Source organism: Chelmon rostratus, chromosome 14 (genome assembly GCF_017976325.1).
Source record: "Chelmon rostratus isolate fCheRos1 chromosome 14, fCheRos1.pri, whole genome shotgun sequence".
Lineage (NCBI taxonomy): Eukaryota > Metazoa > Chordata > Actinopteri > Chaetodontiformes > Chaetodontidae > Chelmon > Chelmon rostratus.
This window is the reverse complement of record NC_055671.1, coordinates 6,124,527-6,144,435: the sequence shown is the minus strand read 5'-3', so window position 1 is coordinate 6,144,435 and position 19,909 is coordinate 6,124,527. Positions and strand designations below refer to the sequence as shown.

Here is a 19,909-nt window from a genome sequence, read left to right as displayed (position 1 = left end):
AAATGCTCACTGGAAAAGCTGCAACACCTCTTTTCACAGCTCTCTGGCTCTGATGATAGAGAACCACATCGTATCATGTGTTACATGCCACGCAGGTAGTGACATGACTGAGGTCTGATCCTGGAGATGCCGAAGAGACGAGACATCGTCGCCATTGTGTTGATCGTGTTGCCTTGGACACTGCTCATCACTGTTTGGCACCAGAGCACCATCACTCCTCTGCTCGCTACTCGAAAGGGTGAGGGTAAAATCACTCGAGGGTCTGCGCTGATCACTTGACATTGGGAAATTTTTTTTCCGTTCATATCTGTCATTGTAGTGTTTAGCCAATGTGTTTGTGTTACTTACAGCATGCAGAACAGAAGATTGGGCCTGTTTACTAAAATGATAACAGTTTACCAGTTGCATGTCTCACGTAGGCCTCATGTAGCACAAGGTCCTATCAATACTTGACAGCACAAAGAGGCTCATTGCAATTGTTTTCCCTCCTGGGTTAGATGACAGACGTGATGGTCGCTCCAACTCCAGGAATACTTTTGCTTTCAAGGAGTCCTGCTCAATTCAGAACCGGGACATCGTGGAGGTGGTGCGCACTGAGTACGTATACAGCCGGCCTCCACCCTGGTCTGACATCCTGCCCACCATCCACGTCATCACTCCCACCTATAGCCGGCCGGTGCAGAAGGCAGAGCTGACACGTCTGGCCAACACCTTGCTGCACGTGCCCAACCTGCACTGGATCCTGGTGGAGGACTCCCAAAGGAGGACGGCTCTGGTCAGCCGTCTCCTCCAGGAGACGGGACTCAACTACACCCACCTCAACGTGGAGACACCTAGGAACTATAAGGTACGCGGGGACACCAGGGACCCCAGGATACCTCGGGGTACCATACAGAGGAACCTGGCCCTGCGGTGGCTCCGGGAGACCTTCAGCGTGAACAGCAGCCAGCCTGGGATAGTCTACTTTGCAGATGATGACAACACATACAGTCTGGAGCTGTTTGAGGAGGTAAGATGTATTGCAGAGCGAAATCAAACATGACATAGAGCTGAATAACTCTTTAAGAGTGCAATGTCTCCTCCTCCTCATCCTCATCACAGACTTCTTACTTGTGTTAAGGGTCTTTGGCTAAATCTTAAGCATTTTTTATGGAAATGATAAATGACTCACATGAGTGACTTCTATTTCTGTCTGTTTTCAACGGCCAGATGCGTTCCACCAAAAAGGTGTCAGTGTGGCCTGTGGCTTTTGTGGGCGGCCTGCGGTACGAGTCCCCTAAAGTAAACACCCTGGGCAAGGTGTACGGCTGGAAGACCGTGTTCGACCCACACCGGCCCTTTGCCATCGACATGGCTGGGTTTGCAGTGCACCTGCGCCTCATTCTGTCTAAACCTCAGGCGTATTTCAAGTTACGTGGGGTGAAGGGAGGTTATCAGGAGAGCAGTTTGTTAAAGGAGCTGGTCACTCTCAGCGACTTGGAGCCTAAAGCTGCTAACTGCACTAAGGTAAGAAAAGGAGGCTGTCTACATATCTGAAATGTTGTGCAACCTCTGTGACTTGGCAATAAAACAAGCTGCTTCTGTAAATGCTGCTAGTCTCAGACGATGTGTGTTGAGATCCTTTTCTGTCATAACAATTTGTTCTTAAAGTCAGTAAACTGTCAGCTTACAGCCAATTCTTTATGCTTACAGCTCATTTAAATTATGCTACATTCTGCCTCTAGACATTGTGTAGCAGGTATGATGTAGTATATTGCTAGTGCATAGCACTGCGAGCCCAAATGTCTGTTTTAGCGTTTCATCTTATTGACTGTATTTCTGCTCATCTCCATCCCTTTCTTCTTACCCGCAGGTATTAGTATGGCACACACGGACAGAGAAGCCTGTGCTAGTAAATGAGGGCAAGAAAGGATTTACAGACGCTAATGTGGAGATATGACATACTTCAGCTGACACAGGTAATAGAAGAGATTTAGAAATGCAAATTACTGCATATTCACACAGTGATTATTTTGGGGGAATGGACCAGAGGGGAGCATCTTAGCTCATATGTGCACCATGAGGTACAGACCTTACTTGAAATAGATGTTTTACCTTTACGTAACATGTTTAAAGGGTTGTCTCCTGCAGATTTTCTCATGAAAACTGAGACATTTTTTATTTTGGTTAATCCACAGTAGTGAAGGCAATGTTAATTTGTGGGTTGCAGCACGATTTTGGTCCAAACTGAAATATCTCATCAAATACTTGATAGATTACTGTGGACTTCAGTACAGACATTCACGGTCCCCAGATGACTTTGGTGACCCCCTGAACGTTCATTCAGCACCACCATGACGTTGAACTTTTTAGCAAAATGTTTTAGTAACCATTGGATGGATTTGGAACATATATCTATGGTGCCCAGAGGGTGAATCTTTGACCCCTGAATTTTCATCTAGTGCCATTAGCAGGTCAAAGTTTCACATAACAAGACAAAGACAGTCTTGTTTATAAAAGTATTGCTAGCATGCATCTTGTTTCCTTGTCTGTTTTTCAGGGGAGGCATTTCTCCACGGGATTTTATTTGGACTCAAACCAACCTCACAGCTCCTTAAAGCAATAGCCAGGGTCAAAGATATTATCATAGCAGAGTAGCTGTACTTCACCACAGCTTAGAAAAGGAGGCACACCTGTCCACCCCAGGAGACAGCACAAGCCATGTGCGTGAACTGACCGCAGAGTATCGAAGCACAACTGCACAAAGGCAAGCCGGCCTGGCTGATGCGAGACGCTGGTAGGAGTTGCCAAAAGGAGCTTGCCCACTGAGGTCTCCTTGGAGAGCTGAGACAAAGGATGTTGCGCGATTTAAACTGCAGGAAGAGATGGCACGGCAAGCAATAAAGAGCCCTCTGAGCGCAGACAACACCAGCCAACCGTCCAATTAGCATTAAGTTGGACCCTTTTGTTCTGAAGCGGGCTGGCTGTCGGGCACAGGGCTGCACAGAGGAATAAAAGGAGTCCTTGTCTTAAGTGAGTCAGCACTGACTGACAGACTGCACCGAGGGGATCTGAGCCCTCCCCACTTGTACTGTACAACACTGAGCTATTTAGATAGCACCCTGAACCCAGCACTAATTAGGAGTCCTGTTACTCCTCAACACACGTTCAAACATGCTTAGCTGTCACACTGCACATGTTGAGCACACACACACACACACACACACACACACACACACACACACGCACAGGCTCTCAAGAACACGGAGCAATGATTTACTTCAGTGTAACAGCAATGTCCTCTCTCACAGTTATTTACTCCACGCTCTTGTTTATTCTGATGTGCTGTACTGTATTTAAGAGAAGATACGCTAATCCTGGGCGCCTGACTTCACAGGCTTCTTCGTGAGCTAATTAAGACCCCATTGAATGAACTGACAGTTTCTCGGCAGAATTATTTATTGTATCAGAGTAACTGGTGCCATTTACTGGTTAGTTGTGAGCTATGCTTGTGAGAGTCAATGGGATATGAGGCCAGTACTCTAAGAACTGGATGTGCATCCTTTCAAATAGCTGTATTACACAATCTAATTATTCCCACCACGGATGGCTGGCTTGCAAGTGATGATTTCATACCCCATTGACTTGCAGTGGCACTGCTTAAAAATGCTAATGTTCTCAGACTGTGACTGTTTAAAGTTTGGTCACTTATCAATGTGACAGGCATCTGAAACCTTTAATATAAGGGTCTGAATTTGCGACAATGCTGCTTATGTTTCATTTGAATCCCTCCTGCCTCTGCTCAGACTGCCCCATAGACCTGTTTTTTTGTTTTACAGGCAAAGATGTGTCTATTTCAACAACTGCATTCTGCAGAATATTCACACAAGCAATACAAATCTAACAACAATATCAAATATAACTGCCATCCCTATACAGAAATGATTACTCTTTAACTGGAAATCCATGGGTAAGAGGATATACTTGGTAATTCTACTCTAAGTGTAAAGAGTAACTGTAACTAAAGGTACTGTATGTAGATAGCTATAAACTGCTCCCACGCAAACATGCCTCTCTGTTCTTGATACTGGTCTGTGCGTATGTAGATTTTAAGGTATTATATGAGACAATGACCATGATATTAACATTGATATCCCTACATTTCAAGGTTTGAAGTGGTGTAATAAGCACTTTGTTACTCTTTGTAAAAAAGATGAATTTTTACACAAAAAAACAGGCAGTCACTGGATGTCTGCTGCCAAGCCAAGATCAGGCGTGTCCTCAAAGTGGACCTTGTAGTCACCCTCCTGCTCCTCAAACACAATGACCTTATTCATTTCAAGAGAAAAAAGTGAGAGACAAAGAAGAGAGAGTTAGTGCATTGAGACTACGACTTGCAGTGAAAACTCAATCTTTTAAGTCCATTATAATGCAAGGAAAAAGCATTTAAAGGAATAGTATTGGGGAATGTGCTTATTTCTTTTCTTATCGAAAGTGAGTTGAGAGGATTGGTAACACTCTCATGTCTGTACATTAAAAATGAAGCCAGCAGCCAGATGGCTTAGTTCAGCATCAAGACTGGGAATAGGGGAGAACAGCTAGTCTGGCCAATGGTAAATAATTAACATGTTATATCTTGTTTGTTCGATCCGTACAGAAACCAAAGTTGCAGAAACAACACGCTGCAGTTTTAAAGAAGGGAATGTTATGTGCCAAACTATATCTTGGCTGGACGCAGTCACTGAGGATGAAACAAACGATATATAACATGTTAGTTGGTTGGTTAAAGGTGTGTCAGTGCAAACATTAGCTGTTTCCCTATTTCCAGGCTGCATGCTAAACTGACAGCAGCTGAGTGTACAGATATGATCTTCTAATGCAAATGTCAGCAAGAAAGCAAATAATCATACAATATTTAGAAATTTTTTGTGCACCGGTGTACCTGGTTGATTCCACTGTTGAGAAAGGGTCCAGGGAGGTAGAGGGTCTGCTGGGGGCCAATTGACCAGTAACGGCCCAAATTCAGCCCATTGATAAACACAACACCTTTCTCCCAGCCCTGTGGACCCAGAGATAATTTAACGGCTTCATAATGCATGCATGAATTATTTCTCAAATGAACACATGCACAAATACGTACATGGCATATTAACTGTATGTTTAATTTCACTTACTGGAAGCTTCACAAATGTGTCGCTCGGATATCCGTATACAAACAGCCTCCCCATGAAGAATCCAGGGAAGCTGGGAGTTTCAGGGAGAGTTTTCCAAGGTGCCTGATAAAGACTGAAATAAGACATCCACTTCAAACACACTACTACAGCAAAATGAAAGTGATATGCAATGCTTTAGATTCAATAAAGGTACAAACCTATCAATAAAGCTGGGTTTCATATCCAGGCTGTATATTGTAAAATCCCGCAAGGGAATATTGTTTAATAAAATGTCTCCCACAAGGCCTGTAAGAATACAAATCAAAATTGGCTTGTACGTTACCCACTGAGTGCTTGAATGATTAAATAGCAGGCACAGCAATGAAGTGCATATTGTCTGCCGATCACCTTTATGTTGTTTGTCAAGGTCCCTTCCCTGATGAACTCGTCCACAGTTTTCCACCAGTAAACTTAAGGTACGCCGTCCCTGTAGAGATTCATCGCTTTTATGTCTTTTGCAAGTTTTGACTGCCAAACAGCTTCTATCACATCTAATAACTATGAATGAAGTTTATTGGACATCTCATCTCTTATTGTCTTCACTGTTCAACTTGATGCCATACCTTACCATCAGGAACTGCTAGCTCCAGGTTTTGGCGTTTGAAAAGGCCAATGTAGCTTCTGTCTACAAACACCTAGGAAGAAAAATATCACTGTCAAATTAATGATAGCACATCACACATCAACTTTGCCAACTATCACCACAGTCATCCTCTCTACACCACTTTCATGTGCTGTACTTTGGGAATATCAACAACATGGAGTGACCACTGATAGCAGGAACAGTTCAACATAATGGGGCATTTGCTGTCTTGCTGAAAATTAGAAGACAAGATCTCATATTTGTCAGTTTTATATCTGGTATCTTGCACTGACAAGTAGTCTGCATTAAATCAAGAAATTGTCAGGCATCCGTTTTTTTGTTTTCCTTTTTTTGTGCAGATTAAACAAATAAGAGATAACATAATTCGTGAGCCAACGAGGTGCTGGTGGGAACATTTACTACCTTTCGACAGAGCCAAGCCAGCTATGCATTTTGTGCACAGTTGTACTGATGTTCTTGTTTTCGATCAACTCACAGCAGGAAAGTATATTTTTAAAAATGTCATGTGGGTCAAATGTTTTCCCTGATGATTAGCTTCAGTGGCAACACACATATCAAGGAACATAATGTCTGGAATTGGTTAATAAAAGGAAACCACATTCATGCTGCATAAGGTCGTAGTGAGTGATGTGCCATCATATATAATGAGGACTCACTCGGGCACGGTCTCGGACGTTGTCTGCAGACTTCAATAATCCTCCGCTGGTGATGGTAGTCTCATACAGTGTGTATCCATAAGACTGGCCGTTCCTGTTGTTCGCAGGTAGATTCTCCATGTTTACTGGCTTTGGTGATGTAAATGGCTGTAGAAAGTTTTTTTTTTAATTTACTGACCTCCTTTTCTAAAAAGTAAAGAATATTTTCATTACACATATCAGCAACAAATAATCTTACATAAAACATACTCCCTCAGTGAAGCTCAAAGCATCCCATAAGGACAAGTGTTGGTACATGATAGCTGCTTCGTAAGCCTCCCTGTAATGCAGGGCTGGCATGTCAGGCAAACTGTCTCCTCCTGTACAGACAGGTCAAAGACAAGATGAGGCGAAGAGGTCGGTCAAGCATTCGCTGACTTCATTCTCATGTGTTGAACTTACTGCTGTAGCGAGAGAGTAAATCCCGAAGGAGATGGTACTTTGGAGTGTACTCCCCAACTTCAGACAAGGGAGCATCATAATCTGTCAAACATGGCAATGTAACAAGGATTAACTGTCATGTGCTGCCGCCTGCTGGTTGTTAAGGTCAGTGCTGTTCTGTTAACAACAAGGAACATATTCTCCAGCTCTGACACTGCAGTGCCTCGTCATTGGAAAAAATCTTTGTAAATTTGCATCTGTGACACTGCTAGTTTGTTTGTGATAGAGCACATGACACAGAGGAACCAACCATAGCTGGGGACCAACGCTTTGTAGGAAGGATCAGCGAGTGCGCCGCTTGCAAAGCCAAAAGTGGAGCCTCCGTGGAACATGTAGAGGTTGACAGACATGCCTCGCCTCAGAATTTCTCTCACGGTGGACACCATATCTAACAAGAAGTGCAACATGTTCACTGTAAACAAATGGACTTCAAATCATGAAAGTCCCTTCAGCAAGGAAACCATAATAGAGTTTTTAAGTCAAGTCACAGAAACCTCTCTGACCCTCTGCTCACCACTCTGTCTCCTTCAAAAAGCAGTCTGGCCCTGACCTTCACATTCACATTAGCATTTACTTTGTTTGCATCTAGCTGATGATCCTTATGTAAAAAAACAAAACGGTAGGAAAATGACTGTACAACACAACATGTAGAGAGAGAGAAAGCATTTGTTTATAGCATAAGAGTGACTTGAGATTTAACATCGCGCCTTGGCTTTACCACTATGTATTTATCATGGCTGAAACCAGTATTTCTTAAGCAAACTACAGATTGTTTGGTTAAAAAATGTCTTAAAACAATGTCAAAAAAGCTGTTTAATCCAAGATTTATGTCTATCTTGGGCTCAATTGCACAATATAAGCCTACACTCAGACCTGGGATGGCCCAGACTAATTAAGAATGAGAGATTAGCACCGATAGACATGTGTCTTTTTCATCTATAAAGCCACCATGAACAAGGAGAACCATCCTTACCCTCTGGGGGAAGCACATGGTGGACGTCGCCCCATACATCATACCAGCCAGTCCAGTAGTCCATCACCATGGTGGGGCTGTTGGGCTGACAAACAACACAGAAAAAAACCCACACGATCGCATGTATCCGCAGTAACAGAAATCGAAATGATGTGGAAAGGTAAGATACACACCTGGATAGCATTCAGATCCTGGATGTTTCTCTGATTTAGCTTCTGCAGCTTCACTGATCTGATTGCTACAAGATATGAGATCACAAGGTCAGCTAGTGTGTGTGTGTGTGTGTGTGTGTGTGCATATGCATATGTGTGTGTATTAATAATATACTGCACCTCCATCTACACCCCCCGACTTTAATGTGTTGTGGCTGTCTGATGTGAGCAAGAGCTCACTTATTCCTCTGGACTGTAAAGCCTTTCAAAATAAAACAGAATGTCACAACAGAAGATATGAACATCATCAGATTGATCCATTCTATCAATATCAGTCTCTATTTGTACACGTGTGTTTAATGTAGGGCAAAGGTGACATTTTAATTAAATCACATCACCTCTTTAATAAAAAGCATGTAACTTTCATCCTTTGCAAAGGATCCATACTCGTTTTCGACCTGCACTGCAATAATGGGACCCCCTTTCTTGAACTAAAAAACACAAACATTTCATTTTAAAGATAGATAGACAAGTTAAATGAACTGGAGCTACGACAAACTTGTTGGCAGCTTTAGTAACAAAAAACAACCTGCAGTGGAACCACTTTTGGTATAAGTTTGTCAAAAAAAGTATTGACAGCCTGAGTAAAGCCTGGGTATGTCGTCCTCAGTCTCATGTTGCCATCGCTGAGGAGCCAGCTGCAAAGAGACAGAAAACAAGATGCTTAGTTATGACTAAAAGCCACAGAGCTGCAAGAACAATGGAGGCACAGTAAGCTTAAGATAGGCCTAGTAGACAAAACTTTACACAATGGGCAAGTCTTCTCTTACAGCAAGACTTTTTCACCCGGACTGCACTCAATTCATTTATTCAGGGGTATAAACTAGACAGAGCTTGTTGAATAAAGCGTCAGACAGGCTTTGGGTATAAATTCTTTGGGTATAATTCATCGTACTTTTATACATACAAAAAAAAAGATTTCTATTTGCAGTAATGCAAACATTTTTTTCTTAAATAGTAATATGCAAAGAATACTATCACTACCTTGGCAGTCCTCCTAGGTCCAGCTCAGAGGAAATGTAGGGCCCTGGACGTAAAATTACCCACAACCCCAGTTCAGCAGCAAGGTTGATATAGGCTCTGAAACCCAAAAAGAGAAGACAATCAATAAGCATATAAGCATTTACTATCCCAGACACCAAGTTTAGCCCCCCCACCAAACCCCATACCTCGTTGTTTGAGGAGTATGAAACGAGCTTGGCAGCAACAACAACAGGCTAAGGCGTCACATTTCTTGTCACTTATCACTGCTGTGTTGTTAATTGCTCGCTAAGCTGCTGTTGTTATGGAGATGCTGCTGTTGTCAGGTGGGACCTCTCAGCCTCTAACACTGGGACTTAGACGATGAGGAGAAAAGTTGTGTATTCTTAACACGCCTTAGAGCAGGTAACAGTGTTGGAACAACTCAATAGGTGTTTTCATTATTTTATTGATTTATTTTTAGGTTGCATGTTTGGTTTGATTAGAGCATGGGCTGCACTTCCCATAAGCAACAAACTGCATGGTAGATAAACATAAGTGTGTTTTTTTGTTCAGGTCAAGGAAGAGTGACACCACTCCTTACTCTAAATCCAGCTGTGAGTGGAAGTTGAAACCCCTTCTCTCTGGCTGGTGCAGACTCCATGGCACGTACCTGCAAGGATCCAAAATGCTCTCTGTTAACATTCAACCAGTGGCCAGTCTAGAGAAACAAAATAGAACCATTGTCATTGGTTTCCTACGTAGTGAGGGTGTTGATGCCACAGGCCTTCATTTTCATCAGGCGGTCCCTCCAGTAGGCCCTGGGCACACGGAAGTAGTGGATGGATCCCCCGAGGATGTGGAAGGGCTGTCCCTCCAGGGTGAACTGAGACGAGTTGGCACTCAGGCCCACCTTCCTGCTTATTCTCCGTCCGCCTGCTGGCACGCTGGAAGAGGAGCTGCAGCTTATTTGTGTCACACTCACATAATACAGCACATAGACGATTGTGCTTGAATAGACCGCATGACATGCTTGATAGGAATTTGCAGATGTCGTGTGTTGGCAAACACAAACACGACGAAGAAGGAAGATGTTTTAATTCAGAGACGAGACTTCAGCAGATGAGATTAGCGCTTCATATTAACCTTTTAAAATGTTATTAAAACTTTGTTTCACTGTATAGTTTTCCATAGCATTCTTAAGTGTATGGTTGGGGTCATTCTTCATTCTTTTCAGCAAATAAATTCATTCTATGAACTATAGTGATACTTTGATAATTGCTTCACTTAGTAGCTGCACCTTAAATCATGGTATCAATATAATAAGTCTATAGAAATTGACTTCATACTGTAGTGTGTCTTTGATATTCAATTTATAATAATTAAGTAATAAAGTACTGAATTAGTTACAGATAGCCTCAAAGTAGCTCTAACGGAAATATACTGAACAATAATAGTGAGAAATTATCTTACCCGAGATATCTGTACATGATGAAGCCAACAATGCACAGGCATATAAGTGCATACTTCTTTTTGTGCGCATTTCTTATCCTCCAGACAACCATCGATAGGATGTGAGATGCCTTCCAGACGACCTAGGCAGCAGTCCAGTTCAGTGTACAACATCTGAGCACCGATGAGCGCATGACGCTGCCGTGAATAACGCGGCGCCACGTGGGAGTGTCCCTCCGCAGAGCCATGGAAATCTATCACGCCTCAGGGTGTGCCGATGTGTCTGTGTCACTCTTGTTCAGGCGAAGTGAGGATGACGAAATGACTTCATCCAATACTAATATTCATTTATTAAAACAAACTTGAACATTTTCAACTTAAACTTTTTGCCTTATCTTCAAAAATAGTTTGTATTACTAATAATATGAGGCCATCAAGATAAACTTCAATTACCCAACATAAACAAATGATCAGAAATGACAAGATTTATGGTGATGCATGGGAAACAATTAAGTTTTAATGAATTCTCTACTGAATTACATACTTATTAATATAATACAAACATGTTCAATGCGTGTTTCATGTGCTATTTCCCTTTGTCATGAATAAAAGGAATGTTCCTCTCCCGTCGGTCTCCAATAAAGAGAACTACACTTCCCATGATCCCTAGAAGTCGGAGCTTGCGCAATATGTTTTCCACGGCCCAGGGTTTTGGTGGTGTCTGTTGAGTGTTGTTGTCACATTAAAGGGGCAAAATAAAGAATTAACGAAGTTAAAATAACCCTGAGCCTGTCGCATGAGGTAAGGAAGATACGGCGGTTAACTGCGAGCTCTGTCTCTGACTTTACACGCTTGTTGAGATGTTGTCTTGACGAAAAACACAACAGTTAAATTAGTTGTAGAGCGTTAATAGTTGTAGCTAGCTAGCTACACAGACAGACAAGCTAACAGAGCACTAAACAAACCAACGAAAGTCAAAGATTGTGAGACCAGAGGCATCATGCTGACCAGACTAGCTACACAGTGAGGTTCTTCACATATGAAACTGTAAAGACTTTGTGGCAGGCCAGAGAGAGCCAGTTTACACTGACTGCAACGTTAAGCTAACACCCATTTGAGCTAACCCACTGAGTCAGCTTGCTAACGTTAACTTACACAAACAGTATCACAAAAAGACACTGCCCGAATTAACGTTTCACTGTCACCTTGTGACAAAAGTTATATAATGAATAGAGACTCGTTTGAGAATAACAGATGTGAGGTGTGGAGTTAACGTTTCCATACACGTAAATGGGTTTGTTTAAACAACAACAACAGCATTTGTTCAGCATTAGCGTTGGTTGTTTTTCTAATTTCTGTTTCAGTTAGGTTTGTAGGCTAAGTTAGCGACATCAGATCCTGGTAACCCCCCCAGTTTTACACTATTCATGAAGTTGGTTGCTAGTTTGTGTCCTGTTTTCTTCTTCGTGTGCTCTACAGTAGACAAAGGAAAGACCTCTCATTAAAACAAACATTTCAGAGAGAAATCACACAATTAGCACGTCCTTTTCATTAAATGTGGTCGGTGAGGTGGGTGAACGAGATGTTTTAAAGAAAACAAAAACAAAATTAGATCAGATGTGAATCAACACAAAATGGCTACCAAATATCCCCAGTAAGGAGAAAGTGCTAAACAGCTGGTTATTATTGAACTGCCTTAAGGCCAGAAGTGTTTTTGTCATGCTTGTGTTGACTTTTTTTTAAAAGTAACAATAGTGTAATGCAGGAAAGTTTAATGTCTTGATATATGCAGATGAAAAACTGCCAAATTTTTAAATGCCAAGATTTAAACCACTAATGATGATTATTTTATATGAATATGCTCAATTTTACTAACATTGCTGAATAGCTCATTTACATTTTAAAGATTATTGTACATTTCTAGAAAGACTTCCACCCACTTGCTCTTGTCCTCACTTTGTTTCCTTGGTTTTGGACTGTGGCAGGTTACTGGGTGAGCCCCTCCCTGCCATGAGAGCTGACCACCAGGTCACCACCCCCCCCTCCTTCTGCAGTTGATGGATCTGCAGCTGGTCCGGAGATGACAGACAGCGTCAGGGCGTTCCTCCGCAATGTTGCGACGGTCAGCATACACACACACACACTGTACTCAGACTAAAGCTATGACATAAGGCACGAGAGTGTAGTTCATTGACTGTGAAACGGATCTATGCTTTCAGACTAATGGACCCATTCTGCCTTACTGTGAAATAGCAGAGGCAAACTCTCACTGGCAACTTTATTACAGTCCTGATTCCAAAAACGTTAGGACGCTGTGTAAAATATAAATAAAAACAGAATGTGTTGTTTATCCTTTTCAACCTATATTCAGTTTGATACAGTACAAAGACAAGATGGTAAATGTTCAACTGATAAAGTTTGTTTTTTGTAAATATACACTCACCCTGAATTTGATGCCAGGAACGTGTTTCAAACAAGTTGGGCATGGGGCATTCCACAGGTAAACACGTTCATTGGTAACAGGTGATAGTATCATCATTGGGTGTGAAGGCGGCATCCTCGAAATGCTCAGTCGCTCACAAGCAAGGATGGAGAGAGGTTGAAAAACTGTCTGTGCAGATAGTAGGGAAGAGCTCAGGAGCACATTTCAAGTTCTTTTTGGAAATCATGGATGTCATGTCCTCTGGGCTAAAGAGGAAATGGACCATCCAGACTGTTACCAGCGCAAAGTTTAAAAGCCAGCATCTGTGATGGTATGGGGGTGTGTTAGTGCTCATGCAGGGGTAACATGTGCACCTGTGAAGGCATCATTAATGCAGAAAACTGCAAGCAGGTTTTGGAGCAACATATGCTGCTATCCAGGCGACGCCTTTTTCAGGGACGTCCCTGCTTATACCAACAAGACAATGCCAAGCCACATTCTGGACGTGTCACAGCAGCGTGGCTTTGTAGTAAAAGAGTGTGGGTACGAGACCGGCCTGCCTGCAGTCCAGGCTTGTCCGCCATTGAAAATGTGTGGCACATTATGAAGCACAAAATACAACAACAGAGACCCCAGGCTGTCGTCGTATTTAAAGCAAGAATGGGAAAGAATTTCACTTTCAAAACTTCAGCAATTAGTGTCCTCAGTTCCCAAACACTCACTGAGTGTTGTTAAAGGAAAAAGTGATGTAGCACAGTAGTAAACATGCACCAACTTTTTTGTAACGTGTTGCAGGCATCAAATTCAAAATGAGTGTATACCAAAAAAGTTTATCTGTTTGAACATGAAATGTCGTGCCTTTGTACTGTATTCAATTGAATATAGGTCGAAAACAATTTGCAAATCATTGCATTCTGTTTTTATTTTCGTCTAACACAGCATCCAAACTTTTTTGCAGTCAGGGCTGTATGCAAAAGAGGATGACAAAATATTATGAACACCTTTAAATATAATGCAGTCCAGTACAACACCATCACCCACTGTGACTCAATAAAAGCAGGTGGCATGTGTCCAGAAAGAAGGGGGCTGAACACAATAAAAGCAACATTTACATGTTATAAATCCCTCTTGTACAATAATCCTGAAGTAAATGTTCTAGATATATATATAGATATATCTATATGATATATATATCTATCTATATCTATCTATATATCTATATCTATCTCTCTCTCTCTATATATATATATATATAGATATAGATATAGATATAGATATGTCTATATCTATATATAGATAAAAATATGTGTTGCCATTTCAACAGAAATCCTCTAAAAAAATGTAACATTACATTCCCTGACTGAATAATCAAAAGTAAATAAGAGGAGATGTTGGTCTCTGTCTGTATACAATGTTTATTTACAGCAGCAGCCTCGAGTTGGTTGATTCAGAATAACTTGAGTAATGTCGTTGCTCTAGCTTATAGCAGCTAGCTGGCTAAATCTATGAGACAGTCACATTAGCAAATATAAAGGGTCATTATGATATAAAAACTGGCAGGAAGAAGTGTTGTGATGAAATAAAAACGGATTTTAGAAAAAACGGCAAACTGTCTGTTACCAAATAATATGGCTGTCTTATTAAACTGAAAATAAGGAAGATGAAATAAAATTTTACAATACAGAACTTTTGAGTTTTAATAATTTAAATGATATCACAGTTTATTGTCTTGTTTGTATGTTTTACATGATTTGTTCAATTGATTATTTATCTCACAATAATTTATTTAATACTGAACATTTCCAGGCTCCACATCATCCATCTAACAGTGTCCAATAGCCATTGACCAATATTAGGTCAGCTTGATCAAAAATTGGATTTCAGCATAATAGCCTCACATCCAGCCTCCATTATTCACCTCTGATATGATGGAGTAACTTAGTTGATATAGGTGTTGTTGTTTTTTTTAATGTAGTTATGTTGTAGGCTGTACTCTTGTGTTCAAGGCCATTTTTACAAGTTTGAAACAAACATCTTATGTGTATTCTTTCATGCTCTGGGTTCTCTAGGGGATCAAGGACTCCATATTGGGGATTGGAACAATCTCCAAACTGGATGCCCGCATCCAGCAGAAAAGGGAAGAGCAGCGGAGGAGAAGGGCCAGTGGGGCCCTGGCACAGAGACGGGCACAGAGTGAGGAGCGCAAACCGGACAAGTAGGCCAGACAGAAAGCTGCATATTTTGCTAACAATGCTACTGATTTTCAGATATGCTCATGGATATTTTTATGAGTCTGAGTTATTGCTATTCTGAAAAGGCTGGGAGTGGAACTCCTCCTGACACGATCCTCTAGGTAGCCCCTCCTGTGCACCTCCTATGCTGTGCATTTCCCACAAGCTCCGTCAAGCAGATGGCTATATTTCACTTAAGAACAGAGATGGTTAGGTTTTCCTTCCATTCTAGCAAAAGGCGAGGAGTTTACACAGCTTGAAAGTAAATGCTGAAAAATCAGAAAAATCCCCTGAGCATGCTATGTGGCTCTCAACAAGGAGTAGTTGCAAATTGTTCTATATTCTCATGACACTGTTAATAATAAGTAAGAAATGAGTAGATTTTATGTTGTTTAATTGGAGCAGTCATGGATCTATGCAGCCCAAATATCTCCTCATTGAAAAGGACCTGTTCCTCTTCCAAATGCCTTCACTCTGCAAACAGAGATATGTTAATAACATCCATGAATTTGTCTGACTGGTTAAGTAAGAAAAGTAAATGAAACCAAACTGTCCTTTTATTTCTCAACAGTCACATATGTTGTCATTATTTATTTTCTCTCTCAGTGAACCCAAAGTAGCCAGCAGGATTTTTCAGTGCTGTGCCTGGAATGGAGGAGTGTTCTGGGTAAGATGTGTAACCTGCTGTTAGAGTCCAGCCTCATCACTCACACACCACCTATACTTACAGGTGTTATGTACAAGTTTTGAGTTTCAATGATAGTACTGCTTTTGGATGGCTGCTTTTTAGCCATGTGTTGTCCCAAACTTCTCTTTTAGTTTCTGTACAATTTGCAAGATTTGAAGAGTAACTGTAGCATTTTCTCTCTCCAGCTCAGTCTGTTTCTCTTCTACCGGGTGTTTATCCCACTGCTGCAGACTCTCACAGCAAAAATCATCGGTATGTATGGCTGCTAGTGAATCTGGGCCAGTTTGTCCGACTTGTGATAGGAAGCAGTCAGTTAACAAGCTGTTTTTGCTCCAGGTGACCCCTCCCTCCATGGCAGTGTGTGGTCCTGGTTAGAGTTCATCCTGACCTCCGTTTTCAGCGCTCTCTGGGTTCTCCCTCTCTTTGTCCTCAGCAAGATAGTCAACGCCATCTGGTTCCAGGTTAGGCCCGGCTTTGCTAGGCTGTTATGTGATGGCAGAACCGGTGGCCTGATTTTAAACGTACCTCTGCATAGATCCCATTACACAGTCTGACCTGCCACGTCCACAATTTTATCAAGTGTGCATCCTTTTCAGGGTTCTTAAATCGCTTTGGTGACATTCTGTACGTGGCTGCAGAGTTGCAGTAAAATGGTACAAATGGGCAACACTATCAAAACGGCTGAGGTTCATTAAACCAGCTCGGCCTCTCCCACATGTTGTAATCAAAGTCCATTCTTCCTTTGCAATGTTGCAAACTGATCCTTTATCAACAAAAAGCAAATATCCTGTAGATTGTTTTTTATTCAGTAGTGAGTTGAGCTGAAGTGAAATCATTCATCCGGACTCCTGTGACTTCAGCTGCTTCACAGAAAAAGCCCTCCAGCCGCTGATAAAGCAAATGAGGCATCACTGGAGGGCTTTTGTTATGAAGCATCTGCAGGCACACAGCAGCATACACAGAAGTGTTTGAATTAGCATGAAATTCTTAGTGATGCCTGAAGCAAGTTTTAGGAAAACTAAGCACTTTTATGTGAGGGTCAGGACATTGAAGCACTAAATGCAGCACCTAGTAAAATGCTGTTATTCACTTGTTTGTTTCTAGTCAAGCTTTATCTCCTGTCATCTCATATTGCCATCACAAAGCAAATGAAAATTGTGTGATAAATCTTGATGTTGCTCTGTTTCATCGCGATTACACAGAGACAGAGACATGAGTATGTTATTTTCTGTTACAGGATATAGCTGACCTAGCATTTGAAGTGTCTGGATGTAAAGCGCAGCCGTTCCCCAGCGTCAGTAAGATCATCGCAGACATGCTCTTTAACCTTCTCCTCCAGGCACTCTTCCTCATTCAGGTATATTTTTGCAGACTCTTAAGTTTGGTTTTGTTCATTTAGAAATAATGTTCCTGTCTGCGTTTCTCTGCATCAGTAGCACAAAATGACACGTTGTGCATGTACCCAGAACTTCTCTGTCTGATTCTCTTCAGTCGTGGAATATTTACAGTAAAGCTGCACTGTGATTTGTCTCTGTAAGCACAGATTCACTAAATGTTTTCTCAGTGTGTAAATAATGTCACAAAGCCATGCCATCCATAAACCTTCTGCAAAGATGCCTAACTGCGCTTTGCAAAGAGTTTGGTCATTCAGAATGGCTGCTTTCAGCAACAGCATGTCCGGGAGGCATCAGGCAAACAGTTTAATTCTTAGACTCTCGAGTTAAGTCAGATTGTTCAAATTATAAAAAAGCTTTATGGTGTCAAACAAGATTAAAAAATGCACAAATTTCTCTCCTCTTGTTGAATAGATTGAATGGTGTTGTGTATTTTCTAGGGTATGATTGTTAGCCTCTTCCCCATTGATGCCATTGGACAGATGGTCAGCCTCCTCCACATGTCTCTACTCTACTCCCTGTACTGCTTCGAATATCGCTGGTTCAACCATGGTGAGATACTCGCATTACATTCTACTGCCAAAATAAATGATCTGAACTGATTGGAGAACTCATTGGAGAACTGTGGCTGCTAACATTTGTTTAAGGCATTGAGATGCACCAGCGGCTGTCCAATATTGAGAGAAACTGGCCCTACTACTTCGGCTTCGGTTTGCCCATGGCTCTGCTGACTGCCCTGCCCTCCTCATACATCATCAGGTATGACTTCTCATTCTTGATTAGACTGATGGTTTTTACACATTATTATCATAGAAATAGTTACTTTGTGGCCTGCTGTACTGTTTCAGCTCCAGTCACCTTCAGAATATGTTCGTGCAATTGCAATTAGGCAAACTATGCATTGTGACTTAATCCATAGAGATGTGTGTTTCTGAATATTTTGCCTCTGAAACAAAGGAAGAAATCACAGTTTTGTGTAAAACAGACAGACTTTTCCTGAAATTGGAAGTTCATTGTTTACCACTGGAAACAGTATATATAACAAAGTCATCTATGCTCAAATGTAAATGAAATATCAATTTATGACCTATGAGATTCTAAAAAACAAAAAGAAAAAAATACCAAAGAATAAAATGACTAGATAAATAAAAAAAGAATCACTAACATCCTCTGGGGTCACATCCTCTCTCAAGTCAAAAAGATTTTTTTGCCTGAAAACGATCCCGAAATAGATGAACATATGTTTCTCTGATAAGTAGAGTTTAGAAGACACAAATGTGGAATATTCACAAAATACCACAACCCAAAAAACAGACCTAATGTTGTCTGTGGGCTGAGTTATCATTCACTGCATTCACTGTATGCTATGTTTCTGTTCTTTCTTTTCTTCATAGTGGCTGCTTGTTCTCCATCCTCTTCCCTCTATTCATCATCAGCGCCAATGAGGCCAAGACGCCAACAAAGTTGTAGTGAGTGTGAAATGAAGACAACGATGTTTCTTTAAAAAAAAAAAAAGCTTCTTTCAACACACGAGCCTCTGATGACATTTGTGTCTTTCAGCCACTTCCAGCTGCGGCTCTTCTCCCTGGTTGTGCTGATCAGCAACAAGCTTTTCCACAAGACAGTCCACCTGCAATCCTCGCTGACGTCGTCCACCTCCTCAGAGAGGCTGTCGTCCCCCCACACCTCCCCGACCCGCCAGAGACCCCTGCCCACCCAGTGATGGAGCCGCCTGAAGGAGATAGGAAGGCAGTTGTTGACTCAATGTGATTTCCCTTAATGAAGATGATAAATGGTTTAGCACAAAGGGTTTACATGTTTTTATCTAATCTCTGGCCCTTTGCTTCTTCAATAGCAGCACCCACAAGACGCGTTTTCAGTGTGACACAAAAATCGACTGCCCTGTGCCTCACACTCAAAACACATTATATACTCAGCTCTTGACTTGTTTTCTTTTGTGAACTTTCTTTCATTGTTTTTTTTTTGTATAATGTGCCATTTGAGTGACTCCCTTGTCATAAATTACAGCCCAAGAAATTATGTAGTATGTTTGAGCACACTTGTGACAAAAGAAGGATTTTTTTAACTTTGAAGAGGCTTGTTTGCATTCAGTAGCAATGCACATGTCATGTTTAACCTACACTACATGTTTTCTTGATGTTGCAAGTCACATTCCTTCCTCACAGATTGAATGCTTTCTTGCACGTGCGTAGGTTTCTCTCTCAAATGATGGAGTCCAAGCAGTTCCAAGAATAACCTTGTATAGTTAAAAAGGGAGGCTTTTTTATCCTGTCAGAGCTTTGTTTTAGTAAAATATACAAATCAGTTCAAGAGCTGCTATGAAAAGGATTGGTGACCTTAGTAATGGAAAAGAAGTAACAAAGTCACTCTTGTCGATTGTTGACTAAAGGTTTTCTTGGTGTCTCACCCCACATTAAAATCTCCCTCCACTGTCTGATGAGATGTACATGTTGCAGATCACGAGGTGACACCAGCAAAGAAAAAAAGCGGCCTAAGCATTTTCCATCTGTGTGAATTCAGTCGGTGATCGGTGAGATGACACTGCCAAACTGCTGCGTCTGTTTTGTTTATTTCACATCAACCACTGCAATGCTAAGCTCTGTAATAAAAGAAGGAGTCACATA

General features: G+C 41.5%; 3 protein-coding genes across 3 annotated transcripts; 2 read left to right on the top strand and 1 right to left on the bottom strand.

The window, feature by feature from the left end:
* The first annotated feature begins 126 nt into the window (after positions 1–126).
* On the top strand, positions 127–2,670 carry LOC121617383 (galactosylgalactosylxylosylprotein 3-beta-glucuronosyltransferase 1). The gene is made up of 5 exons (XM_041952551.1): positions 127–238; positions 498–1,009; positions 1,210–1,506; positions 1,853–1,958; positions 2,540–2,670. Exons 1-4 carry the CDS (start codon positions 127–129, stop codon positions 1,937–1,939), a joined length of 1,008 nt encoding a protein of 335 aa, XP_041808485.1. The 3' UTR covers positions 1,940–1,958; positions 2,540–2,670.
* Positions 2,671–4,220: 1,550 nt separating this feature from the next.
* LOC121617444 (beta-galactosidase-1-like protein 2) lies at positions 4,221–10,642 on the bottom strand. Its single transcript, XM_041952629.1, has 19 exons — positions 10,551–10,642; positions 9,839–10,024; positions 9,682–9,750; positions 9,102–9,197; positions 8,647–8,755; positions 8,456–8,548; positions 8,238–8,319; positions 8,079–8,143; positions 7,906–7,990; positions 7,183–7,320; positions 6,894–6,974; positions 6,702–6,811; positions 6,453–6,599; positions 5,756–5,827; positions 5,541–5,619; positions 5,351–5,438; positions 5,154–5,265; positions 4,922–5,038; positions 4,221–4,307 (listed from the first exon to the last, which is right to left on the bottom strand). The coding sequence occupies exons 1-19, from the start codon at positions 10,640–10,642 to the stop codon at positions 4,221–4,223; spliced, it is 1,908 nt and encodes a 635-aa protein (XP_041808563.1).
* Positions 10,643–11,217: 575 nt separating this feature from the next.
* Positions 11,218–19,909, top strand: ei24 (EI24 autophagy associated transmembrane protein). The gene is made up of 11 exons (XM_041952433.1): positions 11,218–11,330; positions 12,515–12,651; positions 15,021–15,166; positions 15,789–15,849; positions 16,056–16,122; positions 16,207–16,331; positions 17,108–17,227; positions 17,705–17,816; positions 17,912–18,023; positions 18,659–18,733; positions 18,825–19,909. Exons 2-11 carry the CDS (start codon positions 12,610–12,612, stop codon positions 18,985–18,987), a joined length of 1,023 nt encoding a protein of 340 aa, XP_041808367.1. The 5' UTR covers positions 11,218–11,330; positions 12,515–12,609; the 3' UTR covers positions 18,988–19,909.

Excerpts from the sequence above, each read along its gene's own strand:
- LOC121617444 (XM_041952629.1), bottom strand. The coding sequence starts at position 10,642 with ATGGTTGTCTGGAGGATAAGAAATGCGCACAAAAAGAAGTATGCACTT. Across the intron at positions 8,756-9,101 it reads GACCTAGGAGGACTGCCAAG|CTGGCTCCTCAGCGATGGCA; the intron begins GTAGTGATAGTA and ends GTCTCTTTGCAG. Across the intron at positions 5,039-5,153 it reads ACACATTTGTGAAGCTTCCA|GGCTGGGAGAAAGGTGTTGT; the intron begins GTAAGTGAAATT and ends CTGGGTCCACAG.
- ei24 (XM_041952433.1), top strand. The coding sequence starts at position 12,610 with ATGACAGACAGCGTCAGGGCGTTCCTCCGCAATGTTGCGACG. Across the intron at positions 15,167-15,788 it reads GAGGAGCGCAAACCGGACAA|TGAACCCAAAGTAGCCAGCA; the intron begins GTAGGCCAGACA and ends TTTCTCTCTCAG. Across the intron at positions 17,817-17,911 it reads ATATCGCTGGTTCAACCATG|GCATTGAGATGCACCAGCGG; the intron begins GTGAGATACTCG and ends CATTTGTTTAAG.
- LOC121617383 (XM_041952551.1), top strand. The coding sequence starts at position 127 with ATGCCGAAGAGACGAGACATCGTCGCCATTGTGTTGATCGTGTTGCCT. Across the intron at positions 1,010-1,209 it reads GTCTGGAGCTGTTTGAGGAG|ATGCGTTCCACCAAAAAGGT; the intron begins GTAAGATGTATT and ends TTCAACGGCCAG. Across the intron at positions 1,507-1,852 it reads AAGCTGCTAACTGCACTAAG|GTATTAGTATGGCACACACG; the intron begins GTAAGAAAAGGA and ends TCTTACCCGCAG.